General features: G+C 35.7%; 1 protein-coding gene across 28 annotated transcripts in view; it reads right to left on the minus strand.

Annotated features, from left to right (window-relative positions):
* Sipa1l1 (signal induced proliferation associated 1 like 1) overlaps window positions 1-20215 on the minus strand; it is a 334454-nt gene that overhangs the window by 68590 nt on the left and 245649 nt on the right. For all 28 annotated transcript variants that reach the window (XM_063241579.1, XM_063241588.1, XM_063241597.1 and 25 more), the window contains one exon: window positions 13018-13192. In XM_063241579.1, the coding sequence (XP_063097649.1) occupies window positions 13018-13192 (175 nt within the window). The remainder of the gene's footprint in view (window positions 1-13017; window positions 13193-20215) is intronic.

Consider the following 20215-nt stretch of genomic DNA (forward strand, 5'->3'; position numbering starts at 1 on the left):
CTGGAGAAAAAACAGACCCAAAGATTAACGGAACAGATTAAAAGGTGCAGAAACAACTCCAAATAAACTCAGCCATCTTATCTTTGACAAAGGGGGCACCTAAATTCGCTGGAAGAAAGATAGCCTTTTTAATAAGTGGTGCTGGAAAAACTGGCTTTCCACATGCCAAAGATACATATGTCTATCACCATTCAGTAAACTAATATCATAATGGATCAAAGATCTAAATATTAAAAGAGAAACAATAAATTGATTGGAAGAGAGAACAGGTAGAACTCTTGAAGACATAGGTGTAGGCAAACAAAACCCCGATCACACAGGAAATACTGCAAAAGCCAACAACTGGGATCTCATCTTATTTTTTTTTTATTTTTTATTTTTTGTCTTTTTCGTTTTTATCGGTACCAGGGATCGAACTCACGACTGCCTGCTTGTAAGGCAGGCGTTTATGCCGCTGAGCTAAATCCCCAGCCCGGGATCTCACCTTATTAAAAAGCTTTTGCACAGCAAAAGAAATCACCAAGAGAGTGAAAAGACGACTCACAGAATGGAAAAATAATCCAGTCGTTCCTCAGACACAGGACTACTACTTAGAACATACACAGAATTGAAAAACGTCAGACCTCCCAATGTTCTGAAGGACTTTCTAGAAAAATATAAAAGGACTACAACTCCATGAGCTCCAACAGAAGGAATCCACCAGGGAAGGCAAACAGTTAGAGGCAGGGGAATAGTGAGGAGCCGACAATAGGAAAATAACATGACAAGGAGAAGTCAATACATGTCAGTTATAACCATTAATGTTAATGGTCTCAATTCACCAATCAAAAGACATAGACTGGCAGAATGGCTCAAGAAGCAAGGTCCAAAAATATACTGCATACAAGAAATACATTTAATTCAAAAAGAAGTTCATAGACTAAAAGTCAAAGGATGGAAAACAATACTCCTTGTGACAGGAATCAGAAAAGAAAAAACAGGAATAGTTATTCTATTTGCAGACAGAGTTAATTTCAAACTAAGACTGATCAAGAGGGATAAAGAAGGTCACTATGTCCTCATAAAGGGAACAATCTAAGAGGGAGAGATGACAAACATAAATATATATGCAATACCAGTAAACCCAACTATATAAAATAATTACTACCAAACATGAAAAATCAAATAAGCCCTAATACAGCTGTATTTGGAGACTTCAATACCCCCCTGTCACAAAAGGACAGATCAACCAGACAAAAAATCAATAATGAAATATTAGAAATAACTCAAACTAAACAAATGGACTTAGTAACGTATATTCCACCCCACAACATCAGAATACACATTCTTCTCAGCTGCACATGGGATGTTCTCCAAAATAGACTATATACTGGCTCATAGGACATGCTTAAGTAAATGCAAAGGAATTGAAATTATCCCATGTGGGGGCTGGGGATTTAGCTCAGCAGCATAAGCGTCTGCCTTGCAAGCAAGCAGTTGTGAGTTCGATCCCTGGTACTGATAAAAAGGAAAAAGACAAAAAAGAAAAAAGAAAAGAAAAAGAAAAGAAAGAAAGAAATTATCCCATGCATACTATCAGATTACATTACAACGAAAGTGGAAATCCACAGCAAAAAAAGCCACAAGAATTTCTTTTAAAGCATGGAAATTAAATAGCACCATACTGAACAACCAATGAGTCACAGATGAAATTAAACAAGAAATTAGACAGTTTTTACAATTCAATGAAAATGACAATATAACATACTGGAACTTGTGGAACACAATGAAAGCAGTGCTAAGAAGGAAATTTATAGCAGTAAATACCCATAGCAGGAAACAGAGCAAATGCACGTAAACAACTTCTGTTGAACCTCAGGCCTTCTAAAAAAAGCAGAGCAGGCTTCTAAAAGCTTGTACAAGGCAGGAAATTACAAAGATCAGGGCAGAAATGAACACACTGGACACTAAAAAAAAAAAAAAAAAAAAAGAAAGAAAATAATCAATGACTCAAAGAGTTGGTTCTTTGAATGACTGAATAAATTGACAAACCCTTTGCTAATCTTTCCAAAATAAAAAGAAAGAAAAGACTCAAATCTATGCCATTAGGAATGAAAAGGGTGAAATCACAACAGACGTTGCAGAAATCCAGAAGATCATCTGTATCTACTTTGAAGACACAGAATTCTAATAAGATGGAAAATACAGAAGAAACGGACAGATTCCTAAATAAATATGAATTACAAACATGAATCAAGAAGATATAAAAATCCTACATAAACCATTATCAGTCAATGAAATAGAAGATATAGTGATTCACTGCTGAATTCTACAAGAAATTTACAGAGGACTTTACACTATTATTTCTCAAACTCTTCAGTGAAATTGAAAGGGAAGTAATACTTCCAAATTCATTCCTGGAAGCAAGCATTACCCTGATACCAAAACCAGAGAAAGACCTATCTGATAAAAGTCATCTACAATAAACCAACATCCAACATCATATTAAACGGACAAAAATCAACAGCCTTCTTGTACACGAATAGCAAACTCAATGAGAGAGAAATCAGGGAAATAACACCTTTTACAATAGCATCCCCAAAATGCAATATTTGGGAATCAATCTAATGAAAGATGTAAAGACTGCTACATTGAAAACAACAGTACTCTGAAAAAGGATATTGAAGAGGATATTAGGAAATGGAGATATCCCATGCTCTTGAGTAGGAAGGATCAATATACTGAAAATGGCCATACTTTCCAAAACTGTTATACAGATTCAATGCAATTACAATCAAAATCACAATAGTATGTCTTACAGAATTAGAGAAAAGAATCCTAAAATTCATCTAGAATCAGAAGAGACCTAGAATAGCAAAGGTGATTCTGGGCAACAAAGACAAGACAGGGGGCATCACAATCTCTGACTTTAAATTATACTATAAAGCTACTGTGATAAAAACAGTGTGGTACTTGAAAAAAAAAAACAAACCTGAAAATCAATTGAATAGATTAGAAGATGCAGAAATAACTTCAGACACACTAAGCCACCTTATCTTTTTTTTTTTTTTTTTTTGCCTGTTTCCTTTTTATGGGTACCGGGGATCGAACTCACGACTGCCTGTTTACAAGGCAGGCGCTTATGCCGCTGAGCTAATCCCCAGCCCCAGCCACCTTATCTTTGACAAGGTGCCAAACACATTCACTGGAGGAGAGATCATCTCTTTAATAAATGGTGTTGGAAAAATTTACTTTCCACATGCCGAAGATTAAAACTGGACCTATATCTTTCAGCATATGCTAAGCTAAAATCAGAATGGATTAAAGATATTAATATTAAAACAGAAACATTAAATCTTCTAGAAGATAGAGTATGTAAAACTCTTGAAAACATTGGTGTAGGCAAAGATTTTATGAATAAAACCCAGAGTGCACAGGACTTATCACAAAAAAAAAAATCAACAAATGGGATCTCATACTTCTGAAAAGCTTTTATGCAGCAAGAGAAACCACCAACAGAGTGAAAGACAACCCACTATGTGGGAGAAATGTTTGCCAGCTGTTCTTCAGATAAAGGATTACTATCCAGAACCTATAAAGAATTAAAAAAAAAAAATCAGTCCCCTCAGATGTAAAGACCCAGTCCAAAAATGGGCATCTGAGATGAACACACACTTCTCAAATGAAGAAGTACAAACACCAGATAAATATGTGAAAAAAATGTTCAGCATCATTGGTCATTCCAGGGATGCAAATTAAAACAACACTGAGATTTCACCTCACCCCAGAAAGAATGGCTAGTATTAAAAAATCAACCAATAACAAATGCTGGAGGAGCTGTGGGAAAAAAGGAACCCTTCTCCATTGTTGGTAGGAACACACACATAATATAAACAGTGGTGCAACCACTGTGGAAATCAGTGTGGAGAGTCCTCAAAAAACTAGGATTGGAGGTCTCATTCAACCTAGCTATTCCCCTTCCAGGTATCTTCCCAAAAGAATTAAAAGCATCATACCACAGTAATATATGTGCACCCATGTTTACAGCAGCACAGTTTATAATAATCAGATCTTGGAAACAACCTAAATGTCCTTCAACTGAGGAATGGATAAAAAAGATGTACTTCTATATAGTGGATTACTACGCAGCCATAAAGTGATAAACTGGACATTTTTATAAGTAAATGGATGTGCCTTTAGAACATACATACTTATCAGTGAAATAAATATGTCATGCATGTATAAACATCGATATTGTTTCAGTAGTGTGACAAGCTGAGAGAAAAAACATATATTTTGTCCCAGAAAGAATAACTTCAGCCAAAGCAATGACTCAGACCATGCCCGCCTTTACTTTAACCCACTGTAAGCCATTTTGAGTTGATTTTTACATGTCTTAAGAAATTTTTGATGTTCTATAAGGCTTGGGTTTTTTGTATGTGACTATCTAGTTGTTCCAGTATATTTACTGAAGGTACAATCCTTTTTCCACTTAACTGCTTTTGCACCTTTGCCAGAAATCAATTGTGTGTTATGCGGGTGTCTATTTTGGGACTTCATATTGGTACTTTGGCGGTTTGTCTACCTTGATAGTAATAGCGTTTTGTCACAATTGGTGTAACTTTGTGCTAAGTCGTGGGACTGGGAAGGGTTGGAGCTCTAATTTTGTTCCTGTATCAAAGTTGTTTAGACTATCCTTGTAATTTTACCGAAATTTAAGAATCAAATATTAATCTTTATAAAAATGATGTTGGCATTTTGATAAGGGATTGTGTTTTCTGATCATTATTATTTTCTTCTATATATTTTTGGTTTTATTTTTTTATTTTTAATTTCTTAAGGAAAGATATGAGGGTATTTCATAACTTTCTTCTTTTCTAATACATGTACTTGGTGTTCAAAAAAAAAAAAAAAACCCAGACTTGCAGTCCCCACACACAGAAAACTGCTCAGTGTGTGTGAGCCCTCAAAGGAGATATCTATTTTTAATAAATACTCCAGGTCTCTAATGCAGTTCCACTGCCCTCAGATACTACTCCAAGTACAGTTTGTAACTGTGGCTGGCAGACAGCTTTAGAAAGATGTTCTAGAGCCTTGAGTTTTAAGTTTGAGCTTACTGGAGGAACTTAATTTTGAGGAAAAAAAAATGCAAAGGCTTCAAAATAAGCTAAATATGCAACAAATACTACCTCTCAAAGGTGGAAAAACTATGCATCATATTAATTCAATAGGAATGTCTTATAAATATTTAATGGCCACATACATAGACACATATGCACACAAAAACCTGCCTACTAATACTACGAAATGTTCAAATGAACGGTTAAAATGGATCTTGAGTATAAAGAATTTGTCTCTGGCTGAGAACTCCTGCCATAAATGCATACAGAACTGGGTAGAAATTTTAAAACTTCAGAGCGTCAGTTTGGACATGTACTGACATGTGTTTTAAGCAACATTAATGAACTAGAACGACTGTCACTAGCCTTCATTTATTGTATTTTGTTTCATATGTTTGTCCAATTCTTAAAATACCACTGCTAGAAGAAATAACTGATATGGAGGACAATCCTGAAGACACTTTTCCCTCCTACTTTTAGCCTTTTCTCTCTTTGCACCTGCATGCATCACAGAAAGTATGCTAATTGACTCCTTTTTCTGGGGATTCTAATATTCTTCTGCTAATTCAAATAATATGGGATGTTTCTAAATACTCAGACCTAACTCTAGAGTCAAAATAACAAAAATTTCTTTCTGAGAAACTAGTAATTTTAAAATTCTAAAATTATTATGTATCTAACACATTTGGTAAACTATCAGAAAGAATGGAAAAAGCATGTTTGCTATATTTTTAAAAAATAAAGCAGCCAATGTTTTTTACTTTCATAATTTTAATGACATGCAAGTTTTAATAGAACAAATGAAAAGCTTTTATCTTATTAAAGAGAATATATATTGAGCACTTTCTACACAGAAAATGTGTTTGTACAGAAGGAATAGAAAGATAATGCCTCTGTAAATCTGTATAGAGCTTTTAATACTTTAGTAAATTTAGCCATATGTTTTCTTAACAATCACATGACCCATCTTCAATCCACACCATCAATAAGAGGCATATACCCATTAATAGAGTCAATATGTTCTGGTTGACTTTGTACTCCAATAAGTCACACAAAATAAAACTTCTAATACTCAAACTAGTACGTGATAAGACACTAAATAATTACGAATGATAACATTCTCAGCTGCTTTGAAAAGATATAGATAAATGATAATATCCTTAATTAACCATTCCTATTTGAAGATGGTTATAAGCAAGTTAATAAGTTTATAAAGAATGTTTCAAGTACAGTGAATATCATAGTCATCCTTAACTTCTCTTTTGACTCAACTCTTTCAGTTTCAGGTAGTTGAAAATTTGAATGATAAAGGAGTATAGTCCTCAATCAGGAAAAACTAATTAGATTTTATGTAACTATTTCTTGATTACAAAGGATATGCTTAAGAAAAACTAAAAGGAAAAGCTTTTGCAATTTGATTTTTGAAAAGTTTCTACTTTTAAATATCTATAAATATAAGCAGAAATCACATTAATTAAATGCACATAAACTACTAAAGTAAATGAAGAAAGGTTTAGCTTGGTTTACTAATGTTCACACTATTATAGAACATACTGAATACAAAGTACAATCACAGTGAAATATTATAATGGTGTTGTGAAGTCTGACAGATGCCACACCTGTATCTTGTCTCAGGAATAGGGATGCAAAAGCTAATGTTGGGAAGCACATTAGGAGCCAAGTGGCCTGTATCTGAGATAAGGCACATTTCTGACTCTGGGACACTACTTCACTCATTTACTAATAAAAGTTGTTGGAAAAGTTATGCATTCCATCTGTGCTGGCATCTTCTATATTAACTAGTTTTTAAAAATGTATGATAAGTCATGGTCAAGAGAAATTACTTCTCTAAGGATGGGGTCAAGAAACGTTAGTAGTATTACCTTTAGCTATGACAGGCAAATTCGTACTGTGTTAGTTCAAGGAATGTACCTGGGGTTTAAGGTTTCTTAAAAATTGCAAACATAGTGAGAAAGGAGTACAAAGATAGGGTGGGGGTGGGGTTAGGACTTAAGATTCAGCCATTACTGCTTTCTACAAACTGTTTATGTTGCAAGGTACCAAAAATTACTTGGTAATCATGGGTGGTAAGAGGATTTATTTGAATTGCAAAAAATGTCACTTATTAAGTGACCATGAACAAATCATTTCATGTCTTACTCATCAATAATATCAGTGCTGGGCTGGGGATTTAGCTCAGCGGCTTAAGTACCTGCCTTGCAAGCAAGCAGTCGTGAGTTCTATCCCCGGTACCGGAAAAAAGAAAAAGGAAAAAAAAAATTTATCAGTGCCATAAAGGTTAAATGAATTGAAATATATGGTGGCACTAGCCTATAAAAGATGCTGAGGAAAATGCATTAGTTAGAATTTAAAATTTTGTTCAGTTAAGGTAAAAAAAAATGTAGTTTTCTTAAAAAAGAATCCTTTTATTCAATCATCACTTTCTAGAACTCAGCCCGTTGCATGTGTAAAGCATATAAACAATGCTTACTTTTACTCCTTTCCCTATCAAAGTTTACATACTTCCAATAAAGGACTTATTATCTTTATGAAAAGTCTAAGTCTCTTCTGAGACCTAGCTACCTTTATAACACGACTGACAGATGAAAGACACAACAGGCATTCACTAATAGTGCAGTGAATTTACAAGGACTGGGTTTGAAAGAATGTTTTGCAAAGGATTTCTAAGTCTCCTGTGTGCTGACCTCTCGAAGATTCAGGAAGGAAATAATTTACCAAATAATAATGCAAATGCAGTTTTTAAATGAGGGTTGTCTGCAGTTTTCAAATAAACTGTTTGGTGGTAAGTTTATTTTTATATTTCTGTACCAAGAGGAAACAGTAATTTTCTACAGTGTATGTCATTCCACTAAGAAAACAAAAAGCAGACAAGATCCACTACTGACAATTTTTTTAATAGCAGAAGTGTTCCAGCCTATGTCATATTTATTTGTCTCTTACTTGTTTGCTACTAGTTTTTAGATGAAAATTTGGACCTTGTACAGATAATTATGCCAAAAAAAAAAAAAAAAAGTTCAATAGTTCAGTTAACCTTTCCTTTCCTGAGCTTCTCCGTCCTGCCCAGAAGTACTATATCAAAACAAGGACTGTTGGCCCAAAGCCTGGAAAAGGGAAAAAGAGTCAAGAGGCCAGGCGTGGGATTCACTGTTAGGCTTTCTCTGAACACTTCATTAACTGTATCACTAGGGGCTATTCTATATTTCCAATGCTTACCAGCACCTAGCCATGTGCATATTAGTTAACCTAAAGAAGCCAATTCTGTAAAATGGAGTTCACAGGTATCTAGCAGTTTTGGCGTATTAAATGAGAGCCTTTGTGTGTGCATGTGTGCTTGTTTGTGACTTCTGCTTCCAGATGTAACAGGTTCCTTGGTATAGGACTTCTTCATTTTAAAACTGGTAAAATATCTGATCCAACTTTCAAATAATGGACAAGAGGTAGCATTAGATAGTGGCCCTAGAAGTAGGGGGACAATGAAAAAAGGTGATCTCTATGATGCCTCTAGACATTTACCTGGAGGCACTTTCGGGACAAGGGCACAGAACTTTGAAGAAAGAAACCATGAAGATTAGAATTCAGTATGTCTGAGGGAGCAGATATGTGCTAGGTATAGTACCTAACAGAAGGAATTCTCGGGACAAAAGGGGCTCAGAAATTTGAATAAAGTTCTTGAGACTTGGGCAGAACAGTCGACTGCATATTGGATTAGGTTAGCAATACATTAAGACACTATGAAAGAAAGAAAAAAATACAGTGAGTCTGAAGATATATGCTGTAGTTTAGATCTAAACTGTTCTCCCCTAAAGTAGTGGTAGTGAACCTATAGCATGGATGTTGTTTGTTTTTCTTTTAACAAAAAAGATGTTAAACTAAAACCTCAGTGTTCAAGTGTAACTGCTGTGCTGGCACTGTGCAACAGATAAGGGAGTTTTGGGTTATACTTTGGGGTACTTGTGTTTAAAACGTTTGCCATCACTGCCATAAAGTCTTGTGTGTTTAGAGGTGGTGACTGGACCATACAGGCGCTATACTCATCACAATACTCATAGCTGAGTGTGCTGTTGATAGGTGGAACCTGGTTGCAGGAAGTGCATCTCTGGGAGTGTGATCTGGAAGGGTGTATTCCTGTCCCTGGCCCTTCCTTCTTGTTTGGCTCTTGCTTGTTCTCTCTGCTTTTAGCCATCATGAAGTTTCTTTGTCTCTTGGAGCTAGTTGACCATGGACTGACATCTCTGAAATCATGAGCCAGAGTAACCTTCTCCTTTAAAGTGTAATTTGTCCCCAAGATACAAAGCTGAGCAATACAACATATCAACCATTTAACAGTTTACTCCAAGTGTCACTCGGGTAGCATGTTTGTTTAAGTACTCATTACCCTGAGAATCATTTGGGCAGGTTTCATTTCAATCAGCTGATTTTTGTATTGAATAAATTTTTTAAAATTATCATTTTTATATTTCCTGTTATATTACTGTCTTGGTTACTTTTCTCTCCTTGCTGAGACAAATAGCCTGATGCCCAATATTGAGGGAGGAAAGATTTATTTAGCTCACAGTTTGTGGCAGTTTCAGCTAGCTCCAGGCAGCGTGGCACATGGCAGAGGGACAACAGTTCATGTGGTACAAGACAGAATAAGCAACAAGAACAAAAGGGGACAGCAAGCCTCTTTTCCTCCCTTATACTATACACAGGCTACCTACCTCAGGGTGGGTGTAACCCAGTCCCAATCCCAGCATTAGACAATGAAGCAACAACAAACTTTAGATTCAGCAACCCCCAGAAAGCCCACTCCTTGATTACATGAAGCTTTAGGGGGACACTGAGACACAAACCATAATAATTATAAAGATTATGCAATTTTTGGCTATCTGTATTTAAATAACTGGACTGGTCAAGTAGTTAAGCAAAGACTTTTTTAAAAGTTAAAAAACATAGCCTCATTAATGTATGATATAGCAGTATACAGTATAGTGATACAACTTATATGTAATTAGAGACACAGAGGTAGAACAGGGGAAGAAAAATAAAAAAGATATATAATTTGATGACTACAAATTATAGATTCAAGTAAGATATATAGTAGAAATGATTCTTTAAAAGCATTTGTTCTGAAAAGCATTTTTTCCCAAGGATTATACTGAAATAAATTTCTTGACACAATATTAGTCAGAATGATGAGATTAAGAACACAATGCAGAATCTTTCTTTTGGGTGTACCATGGCAGAGGTTTGAGGAGCTGCTTGTTACCTATTTTGGTGTTCTATTATTATTTAATATGGGTTTAAATGATGAGTCCAAAAGACTCCTCCAGCTGTCCCTTTTGGGATGGGATAAAGGTAATTTTGCATATTGTCTTTATTAGAGTTTTTGAATGAAAATGCTTTTTTTTTTTTTTTTTTGTCTTTTTCCTTTTTATCGGTTCCAGGGATTGAAGTCACAACTGCCTGCTTGCAAGGCAGGCTCTTATGCCACTGAGCTAAATCCCCAGCCCCTTGAAAAGACTTTCTTGTTCACTTTAGGAAGCTGACACCCTCTTGGTTTTGGCTTGGGCATGGTCTGAGTGGGTCTCTGAAGGGTTCATGTGCTGGAGGCTTGTTTCCCAAGGTAGCAGTACTAAGTAGTACTAAGAGGTGGTAGAACCTTTGGGAGGTAGGACCTACTGGAAGGTGTTAGGTCATGGAGGCACTACCTTGGAAGGAATTACTATTGGACTCACAGAGTCAGTCAGTTTCCATGAGAATGAGTCATTATAAAAAGAGTAAGACCTCCCACTCTCTGGCATCCTGTGGAATCATGTGACCTTTTCCACATGCTCTCACTGTATTCATGAAGCCTGAAAGTGAGCAGAAGCTAGCCCCCCACGCTTTTGGGCCTCCAGAACTGTAAGCTAAATATTTTTTTTTTCTTTATAAATTATCCAGCCCCAAGTATTTTGTGACACCAAGGTAAAATGGACTAATACACACTCTGAAAGGGCAGGATGGAAACTGAGCCCTTCTCAGGAGATTTGCCTAAAAAGATTGAAGTACATTTCAGAGAGGAGTTTGGTGAAAAATGATGCTTCCGCCACTACAGCCCTTCCAGGGGTAGAACTAGCAGTGTTTCCTGAGATCCACGCCATGTTGGAGCTTAGGACTCTGGGAAGCCAAGCCAGCACCTCCCCTCCCTGGTAAGCGGCGGTAGTGTGGCCCACTGCAGCCCTTCCAGGGGGAGAACCAGCAGTGTCTCCTGAAATCCACACCATGTTGGAACTTAGGACTCTGGGAAGCCATGCCAGTATCTCCAAATTAAAAAAAAAAAAAAAAAAAAAAAAGATGCTTCCTAAGTGTATTATGTAATTCTAAATTACAGTGAGAGGCAGGTTGCCAATACAGGTTCTTCTCCCTTTGGCCTTCAAAGTTGTTGGTATATTGGGGCAAAATGTGCACAAATTGCTTATTCCACTGTCATACTAAGCAACCTAGCTATACATTTCTCATATGAGTCTTCATCTTGAAGATGTGGCTGAGTTGTGTAAATCTTATCAGTTCCCAAATTGACTGTTCATTTATATAACCAGGAAACTTAGATATTGTCTTGTCAGGTTCTTTGTGGTGATAATTTAACAAATTAGGACAGGATGAATGAATTGTACAGGACGAATATCAGAATATTTGGATGAATAGGGTTTAAGGGTACAGAGATTTAACATTTCATGCAGTTGCAAGCTGAGTATAGAACATTATAATAATATTTAAGAGGCTGGTCTATTTATGGCTTGTAATAGTCTCTTCTGCATGTCGTTTCCAAGTTGGCAACAGCAAAACCATGGCAACAGGAAATTCTTTCCTGCAGTGGAGTTTATGAATGCTTTCTGTTTTCATGACTCAACTCCTTATTTAATTTCCTGTACAGAAAATCAGAGAAATTAGTATAGACTGCAATACAGATATGCCAATCCAAAGACCTTTAAACAAAAACACATTATAGATGTCTTTGGAAGAATTTTGAGATAAAATTTAAAACTGCCTCCATGTAGACATGCAGAAGTCAACATATTCTATCAAAATAGATACCTGAGAACTACTGATGACTTGAGGTATGGGAATGGAGAACCTTTTTAAGTTCATGTGTCATAGCTAAATGGATTGCTTCATTATTGTCTTTTTTTTTTTTTTTTTTCTCTCCATATCAGGGATCAAACTCATGACCTTGAGCCTGTCAGTCAGGAGCTTATGCCACTGAGCTAAATCCCCAGCCTCATTATTGTGTCTTTAATCAATAAAGACCAAAGCTAAAAAGCCTACTTTCTTAGAAATTAAGATAGGGGCTGGGGATTTACCTCAGCGGCATAAGCAACCTACCTTGCAAGCAGGTAGTCCTGAGTTCGATCCCTGCTACCGATAAAAGAAAAGAAATTAAGATAGACTTTGGACATTAATAACAACAGCAAAGAACAAAAATCTCCTAGATATTAAAAGAATATGAAAACAAGAAACTATACAAAGACTGATTATATACATAAAAGTATACATATCCTAAAATAAGTTAATGAAACCAAGGAATTCTCTAGGGCTTAGAATTAGATGGTTGTAAGTTTTCAATAGGTTTTAATCTTCTACCATTCACGTAAGTGTAATGACATTTACAGCATAAATATCCAGGAATAATACTGCCCAATCTGTGTCCACTCCCCTATTTGGTTCACATCCCTGATATAATTTTCTTACAGTCCAATATTAGTATTTGATCATGTTCAGCTGTGCTGGGGCTATAATCTCCTCCTTTGGCTTTCTTTTCCCCCTTGGCAGACTTTTTTTTTGGTAAAAATGTTGATGCTGTCTTATGGATGATTTAGCAAACACACATCAGAATATAGGAAAAAAACAAGCACAGTAGGAAGACATCAGCTCTTACTTTTGGTGTCAAGCTGTGCACGATACTTCTCAAATCCTTTCAGTCGAACTCGTTCTCCCAATAGCTGAAGGAATTCCTCAAAGGCTGGGCCTGCTGATTCATTGTTATACATCTCTTCTTCAGTGCTCTGTCCAGCTTTGCAGTACATGATGCCAACTTTTTGCTGATAGTTCAGCTGTGGAGTGGGCAACACAATGCATGTAAATGTAGGCAAACACACTTCATCCCACTTAAATGCTAATTACCCTTCTAGGGTGCATGACTAGCCAACAGCTAACACTGCTCTTTCTCTTGAAGCCCTTCTATTTTAATGCTCCTGTCTCTAATCCAGAATGCAGAGAATAGCATTTATAATCCTCATGAATTAAGAGGAAAGACCAAAAAAGTTTTTTTAAAAAATCCTGTATTTTAAGATCACAAATCATTAGAACAGATGTGGATATTTTAGGAAATTCCTATTACAAAGTATAAATGAGGCTTTAAAAAGTGGCCTGACAACAAAGGCAGTTCTTTTCCAATCATCTTCCCCTTTTTAAAAGTGAGGGCTTTATAAAAATTTAAAAGCAGAGATCTACTTTACAGAATCTATCTGAAAATAAGCTTTCTTGCACTAAAAAGTCCACTAATATCCTTGCTTTTGAGGGAGGGGTAAAATTAGAGAAGACTTGTCCTCTACCATGATTTGTCAAACATATTAAATTATAAACCTTGGTTATCTTTGTTATAGCTCTAGCACTATCAACAATGTACTTAGAAGATTCAGGGTGGCACATAATTGTAATCCCAGCATAGGGGAGGCTAAGGCAAAAGGATCATCTTGGGTTTGAGGGCAGCTTATGCTATATGAGTTCAAAGGCAGCCTAAAGAACACAGCAAGATACTGTCTTAAAAACAAAATACCCCCTGCTCCCTAAAAATCACAATATTCTTAGAGAAACTTATTTTCCAAGTAGTTTTCTGAAAGGTCAAGTATATGAAGAGAACTTTTTTTAAAAGAAAGCTTTATACTGGTAAATCAACAAGCACCATATATTTCTCACTCAGTTACAATGAAACACTCAACATTTAAATGTGATGTACTATTAATCAAAAAATTAGTCACCATTGAGCAATATTCTGCAAACTAATTTTACTGAGATACTGATCAATTAACAAGTGAATTTGCAATATAAAAATTTAGGTTTTTAATTCTTCAGTATCATTGGGACAGTATTTAGCACTCAGGCTTGTTTCCAGTGTGATTCTGCTACCACTGCATAGGAGATTTTCATTTAATATAAAGAAAAAGGAAAGGAAGAGGCGAAGTTTTTAAAAAATTATTTTTAAGACAAGGTTTTAATGTGTTGTCTCATGGGCCCTGAACGTCTGGGCTCAAGCGATCGTCTTGCCTTAGCCTCCTGGGTGTTGGGACTATAAGGATGACTGTGCCTGGTGAGTACAATTTCAATAACTAATACGTGTTGAACACCTATTACATAACAAGGACCAAGTCCAGTGTCGTCTAACATCACTGTTTGATCCTCACAACAGTCCACAGATCTTACCTTCTGAGAGATAAGCAAAGGGAAGTTTAGAGAATAGGAGAGAACATGGTAGCCCTAACTGTAATCCTGTGCTATGGCTCCAGGAAGTGTCTCTAGGACTAAACCAGACTTAGCCTGCTCCACTTCTATCACCGCACAGATAGGTCCACAGACTATTTAAATCTCTGAAGTTGAAAGGTAAAAACTAAATTTAAGCAAACAGATTTGGCAGCAATATTCGAGATGGGGCTGACATTAGTACTTTTAATTTATTCTTGTGTGAATATTCATATTTCTCCCTGCATAAATATTAATATGTCTGATTATGGAGTGCTGATCCCAGATTCCACTGGGAATATTAATATATGGTGTATGTATTTTAATTCTCTTCTAAAATTTGAACATTTCTGAGTTCTGCAACACATTCAACCCCTGCTATTTTAGTGGACTATGGACTTGAATTACCTTTTTAAAGTGTCTAAATCAAATGGTTCAAAATAGTTCTAATATGGAAAATGTTACCTGGAAAAAACAAAAAACTGTGCTTGCTCGTTCCTACTCTCCTGCACCCTATCTACTTGACAAGGAAGCTCAACAGCTCTCACATAACCCACAGATATAAGCACTCCCTGGAGTTCTGTGATTTCCCCAAACCAACTTTGCTTTGCTCCTGTGGGAAAGTAAAGTTCCAACTCTGAAACTTGCAAACAGCTACATATACAGTACTGATACAAAAACTTGGGGCAGGGCATTTTTAAAAGAATATAGGCACTGACACCATTGCTATTTCATTTTAATTATTAACAGGAATAGATATGAAACTTTTTTATGTACCATACAAAGAAATGAACAAAACAAAACACAAGGTAAAACCAGCTGTCTATCACACACATTTAGCCCCTTTCTCAGCAGGCTGTTTCTAACATCTGAATGGGCTAAGGCTAGGAGTGGAACTCCCACAGGTAAGGGTTCATCTTGTCTTTTAAACTGAGTGGAGTACCGTATTAGGGTTTAACAAAGTGACAGTTAGGCACTGCATCTATTACAAAGGAAGTCCGAAACCTGGACTGCCAGGTCCAGCCATCATTTGATGCTCTCTGCAGGGAAAACTATCAAAGAGATAAAGCAATGTGGAGGATGGTAGAGGCTTTCAGTTCTACGATGTGTGGCTCTGCCTCTCAGATCAGCCTCCACAAGAAAGAATGCATAACAAAAGTCACCCTGCTTAATAGTATTACAGTAGCAATGGATTGTGTAGGCTTTTTACAAATGTCTTAGATAAAGGTCTAAGATTTCACCATGTAACATTAAAAAAGGATTCATTTATTTAAAAAGTAATTTTGAAGAGTTCACTGTGGAAAGATAAGTAAAGAAATCTCCTGGAACATTAGATAAGAGGATTCCAATAACAACCAGACAATGTGCCCCTTCTTTTCACTGATTTCTCATACTCTGCTGAGCTCCAACCAGGAGAACTGGTTTTGCTACCTTGAAAGGAATACCCCATTAAAGGCATTAAGAAATTTCTTAGAATGTCAAATATCCTCCAGTCTGAAACTTTGCCAAAAGTTGCCTGCAGCATAGGTGGTGAACCTATGCTACATGTGCCACAGTGGGCTGTTTGTTAGCATCAAAGCCTCTGAGGTTCACCATCACTGTCCTTGGGCAAGTGTATGACTGACTATATCCCTGATTTTTAGATCAATTAGATCAAATGTAGGTGACAGTCTCTAAACTTACGCTTTACCAATCACTGATTAGTAATCATGTCCCTGCCATAGTATAAGAAGTTATGAAGAAGTTATGTAAATGTTACAAGAACATTTTAAGAGAAGGCGTAAATGTCAATGACTAGGGAATTCGGGTTGCTCTGAGGTTATCTAAGCTATCATTTATTCTCTTTGAGGAACACACAAGCACATCTGTGTATATTTATGTATACAAACATGCAGTACTTAAATGTAATGCTCAAAACAGAACAAAGATGACACCAGAACTGTACTAGGAACAGGTTTTGGTTTAATCCACAGTTTTATGATTTTGCTTTGGATAATCTCTAGTTCATTTCATAATGTGACTTTAACTACATGCTTGCAGAAAAGCTGTTCATATGGAACACTGATGGAAGTGTTTAGGGACTAAACATGTTTCTATTTATAAAACATGATTATGGTCAGTCTAAAAGGCCAACAGCTGTAACTGGGATAAAGGTCTTCAATAATCAGCAAAATAAAGTATCTTTCAACACCTATCAATAGTAATGTGGGTTCCCTACAATCAAGAGCTGACAGAACCTACATTGGCTCTTTTTCTTATAAAGCAAGCACTTGAACACAAAGAAACAGATATAAGGGATGATCAAGATATACAGTACAATGTTTAAATTTTAAAAAAATTATTTCTGTAAAAGACATATTGTCACTAATGTGCCTCAAAACACGCCCATCTTCCTTCAAACATAACTATCCCACCATTCTTGCTCCTTTCTGAAACAGTTCTGCAAGTTCTCTTTCATGAACATTTTTAGGAGTATTAAAAAATAAGATAAAAAAACTGGATGAATGTTATTGTTGAGCGCCATCCAATGGAAAAGCATGCTCATAAAACATCTTATTCACCAGATCTGGCATCCTGAAACTTATGGCTCTTCCTTAAAGTTAAAATGACTATGAACGTTAACATTTTCAATGATTCAGGACATCTGAAGTAGTCACAACAATGCAACTAAATATACTTGCAAAAAGGGGCAAGAATTTATAGGATACATGTGTTTGAAGTGAGGGGTTATAATTTGAAGGGGATTAATGGCAATAAGTCTTTTACTGTAATAAAATTTTGAAAATCAAATTTTAAACATTCACCATATTTACAGATGGTACATTCCAAATCTGAATTGTTCTAAAGTTTTATCATGGTTTATGTCAGTGGCCCCCAAGCCTTATGAATTATGTACGACCAAATCTAGCACTTGTGATTGGTTTGTTGTCTAGCGCTTGCCTGGATTGGTGGTGTGAATGCTACAACTGCCTAGGGGTGGAGCCAGGATACAATGTAACAGCGGGAAGAAGGTGTGTCCCTCCCCAGGTTCTTGCCTTGCAGTTTGCTGCTACCATGAACTGCAGCCTCCCTGCCTTGGAGCCAACTGAGTATGGACTGAAACCTCCAAGAACTGTAAGAAATAAACCTATCTGTCCTTCATTTTGGTTATCAGGTATTTTGTCCCAGCAACAAATAAAAAGTAACTAAGACAAGTTTCAAATTTTTTCAGTGAGATGTGACAATAAATGTATCACATTTTGGAGCATTCTGAATTTTGAATTTTTGGTTTAGGGATGTTCAACCACTAAAGTCTATGCAAATATTCCAGAATACCAAAAAACCTCTGAAATCTTAAAGACTTCTAGTGTTAAGTATTCCAGTTAAGGGGTGGACAACTGTTACTGCAAAATAAATTACACCACTCTAAGTTCCTGGGAAGACTCCTAAGCAAGTTAGAGCCCTTCCCCAATAAAAGATTTAAACAACCAAGTTGTTAGAGACCTCTCAGGAAGTTTTGCCTTTTTACCTCAGCTTGTTTGGCATCACAGTCAGGGGTAACAGAACACTGAACCAATCCATTGTTACAAAGCTTTCAGTATTCAATATTAAAATTACAAAGTTTTGAAGTTTGCGATTTTAGAGACATTTCGTTGTTCAATAGTTTTGAAAGTATAGTTTACGAACTCCTGAGAGTTAGACTGTGATCAAAACTATCTTCATAGTAATATCAAGTGGGTATCGTATTCTTTTGCACTGTTGTGTACTCATCCCCTCACCATTTAAGCATGTGCTTGATACTGCAATACTAGATTGATTTTTATTAAATCCATACACAAGTACCTACTTTTTAATATCTTTTGTGATAAAATGGGTAGTATGCACAAAGCATTTATTGTTTAAGAAAGTAGAAATTACAATAAATACCTAAAGAAGATGTACTTGTACAAATGAGATGCAAGCAGAATTAGCTGCTTTATTCATAGAAGACTGAGTGGTAGGTAAAATGATCCTCCTTCAAAGATAACTACATCCTTATCCCTGAATCCTGTGGGTATGTAATATCCCCTGGCAATGGAGAACTATGATTACTGAGGTAACTGAGATTCCTTATCAACAGATATGGAGTGTGTCCTGTATTATCCAAGTGGGCTCATCCACAAAAAGGTCTTCAAAGTAGAACAGGGAGGCAGATGACTAATGACGCCTGCAGACTGACAATGTGGGAAGGGTGAGAGAAATGCTGCACTGCCTGCTCTGAAGGCAGAGGACAGAGTAAGGGATGTTGGAAAAGTCAAGGATATGGAGCAATGAGATAGGGTAATTTGTGAAAGCAGCAATAAAAAAATTAAAACATTACTTTTATTTCAAAGAATACTAAGACAAACTATGGTTATTTAGACTTATTTGGAAGATATTTTCTTTAAAGCAAAAAAGGGAGCCTGTTTACTTCAGCAGGAAACAACTGACAATGTTTCTTGCCAAATATAAAAGTTAAGCTTCACAGTAAAATCTGAATTTTGGAAAAGTTTACCTATCAGATGAACCTGAGAACACTGAAAGATTTTTCTAAAAAAACTTATTTATATACACAATAACAACAGGTTATTTTCATTATTGTAGATTAAATCAATATTTACAAAATCTGCATAAGAGAACCAGTATTTTCTGAATGACTGACTCAGAAGTTATGTATACCTGGGTAAAAGGTTCATTCAGAGTACACAAAAGCCAATGAATTTTTAATTTAACATGGTTTCAAATTTTACATTGCTATTAATCTTTAATAAACTAACATTCACTGAATTTTGGTGTTGTAATCAAAGAAAAATAGCCCTTAAGAGACTCCTTTCTTTTCCAACTACTTACATTGTAAGGCCAGATTTTCTTCAACCACTCCAACCAAAATAAGAGATTGCAACAGAGTGACAGCAGAAGCAGATATGTGGGTCTAACTGTATACTACTAAGCCAGACATTAAAGGAATTTGCAACAATGTTTAATAATACTACTTTTTATAACAATTCATTTTTTAAGAAAAATTTTATGAAACATAATTTAATTATTGCTATTGTAAAATGAATTAACAATATTTAAAAATTTCTACTTAGATTTTAATACAGTAAATGAACATAAACCAAAGCTTTGTGGGGAATCCTTGGTAACTCTTAAGAGGATAAAGAATTAAGAAATTAAAAAGTTAGAAAATTAAAAACAAAAGATAAAGTAAAATGTTCTTTAAATTTTAAAGACAAAAAATAAAGCAAAATTTCAAAAATAACTAGAAGATAACAACGGTCAATATATTCCATTGCTACCTTTAAATCAGTTACTCAAGAGTAAAAATATCTATATTTAATTGTACAAACAATTTGTACAAACTTTTCTTTTCAATGAACTAAGAGAAATTAGTACTGTAACTACTATATATACACACACACACATATATGCACACACACACACACATTCAGCTTCTCACACCAGGGAAACAATATGATGTTTACATATGTGAATCTGATTTATTTCACTTATGAGTATGGTCTCTAGTTGCATCTATTTACCTATTAAAAGTTTCAAGTTTATCTTTCTTTATGACTGAGTAGTACTCCATTGCATAAAAATACCACATCTTTTTATCT

Source organism: Cavia porcellus, unplaced genomic scaffold (genome assembly GCF_034190915.1).
Source record: "Cavia porcellus strain 051 isolate PalLab524CR breed Dunkin Hartley unplaced genomic scaffold, mCavPor4.1 scaffold_31, whole genome shotgun sequence".
Lineage (NCBI taxonomy): Eukaryota > Metazoa > Chordata > Mammalia > Rodentia > Caviidae > Cavia > Cavia porcellus.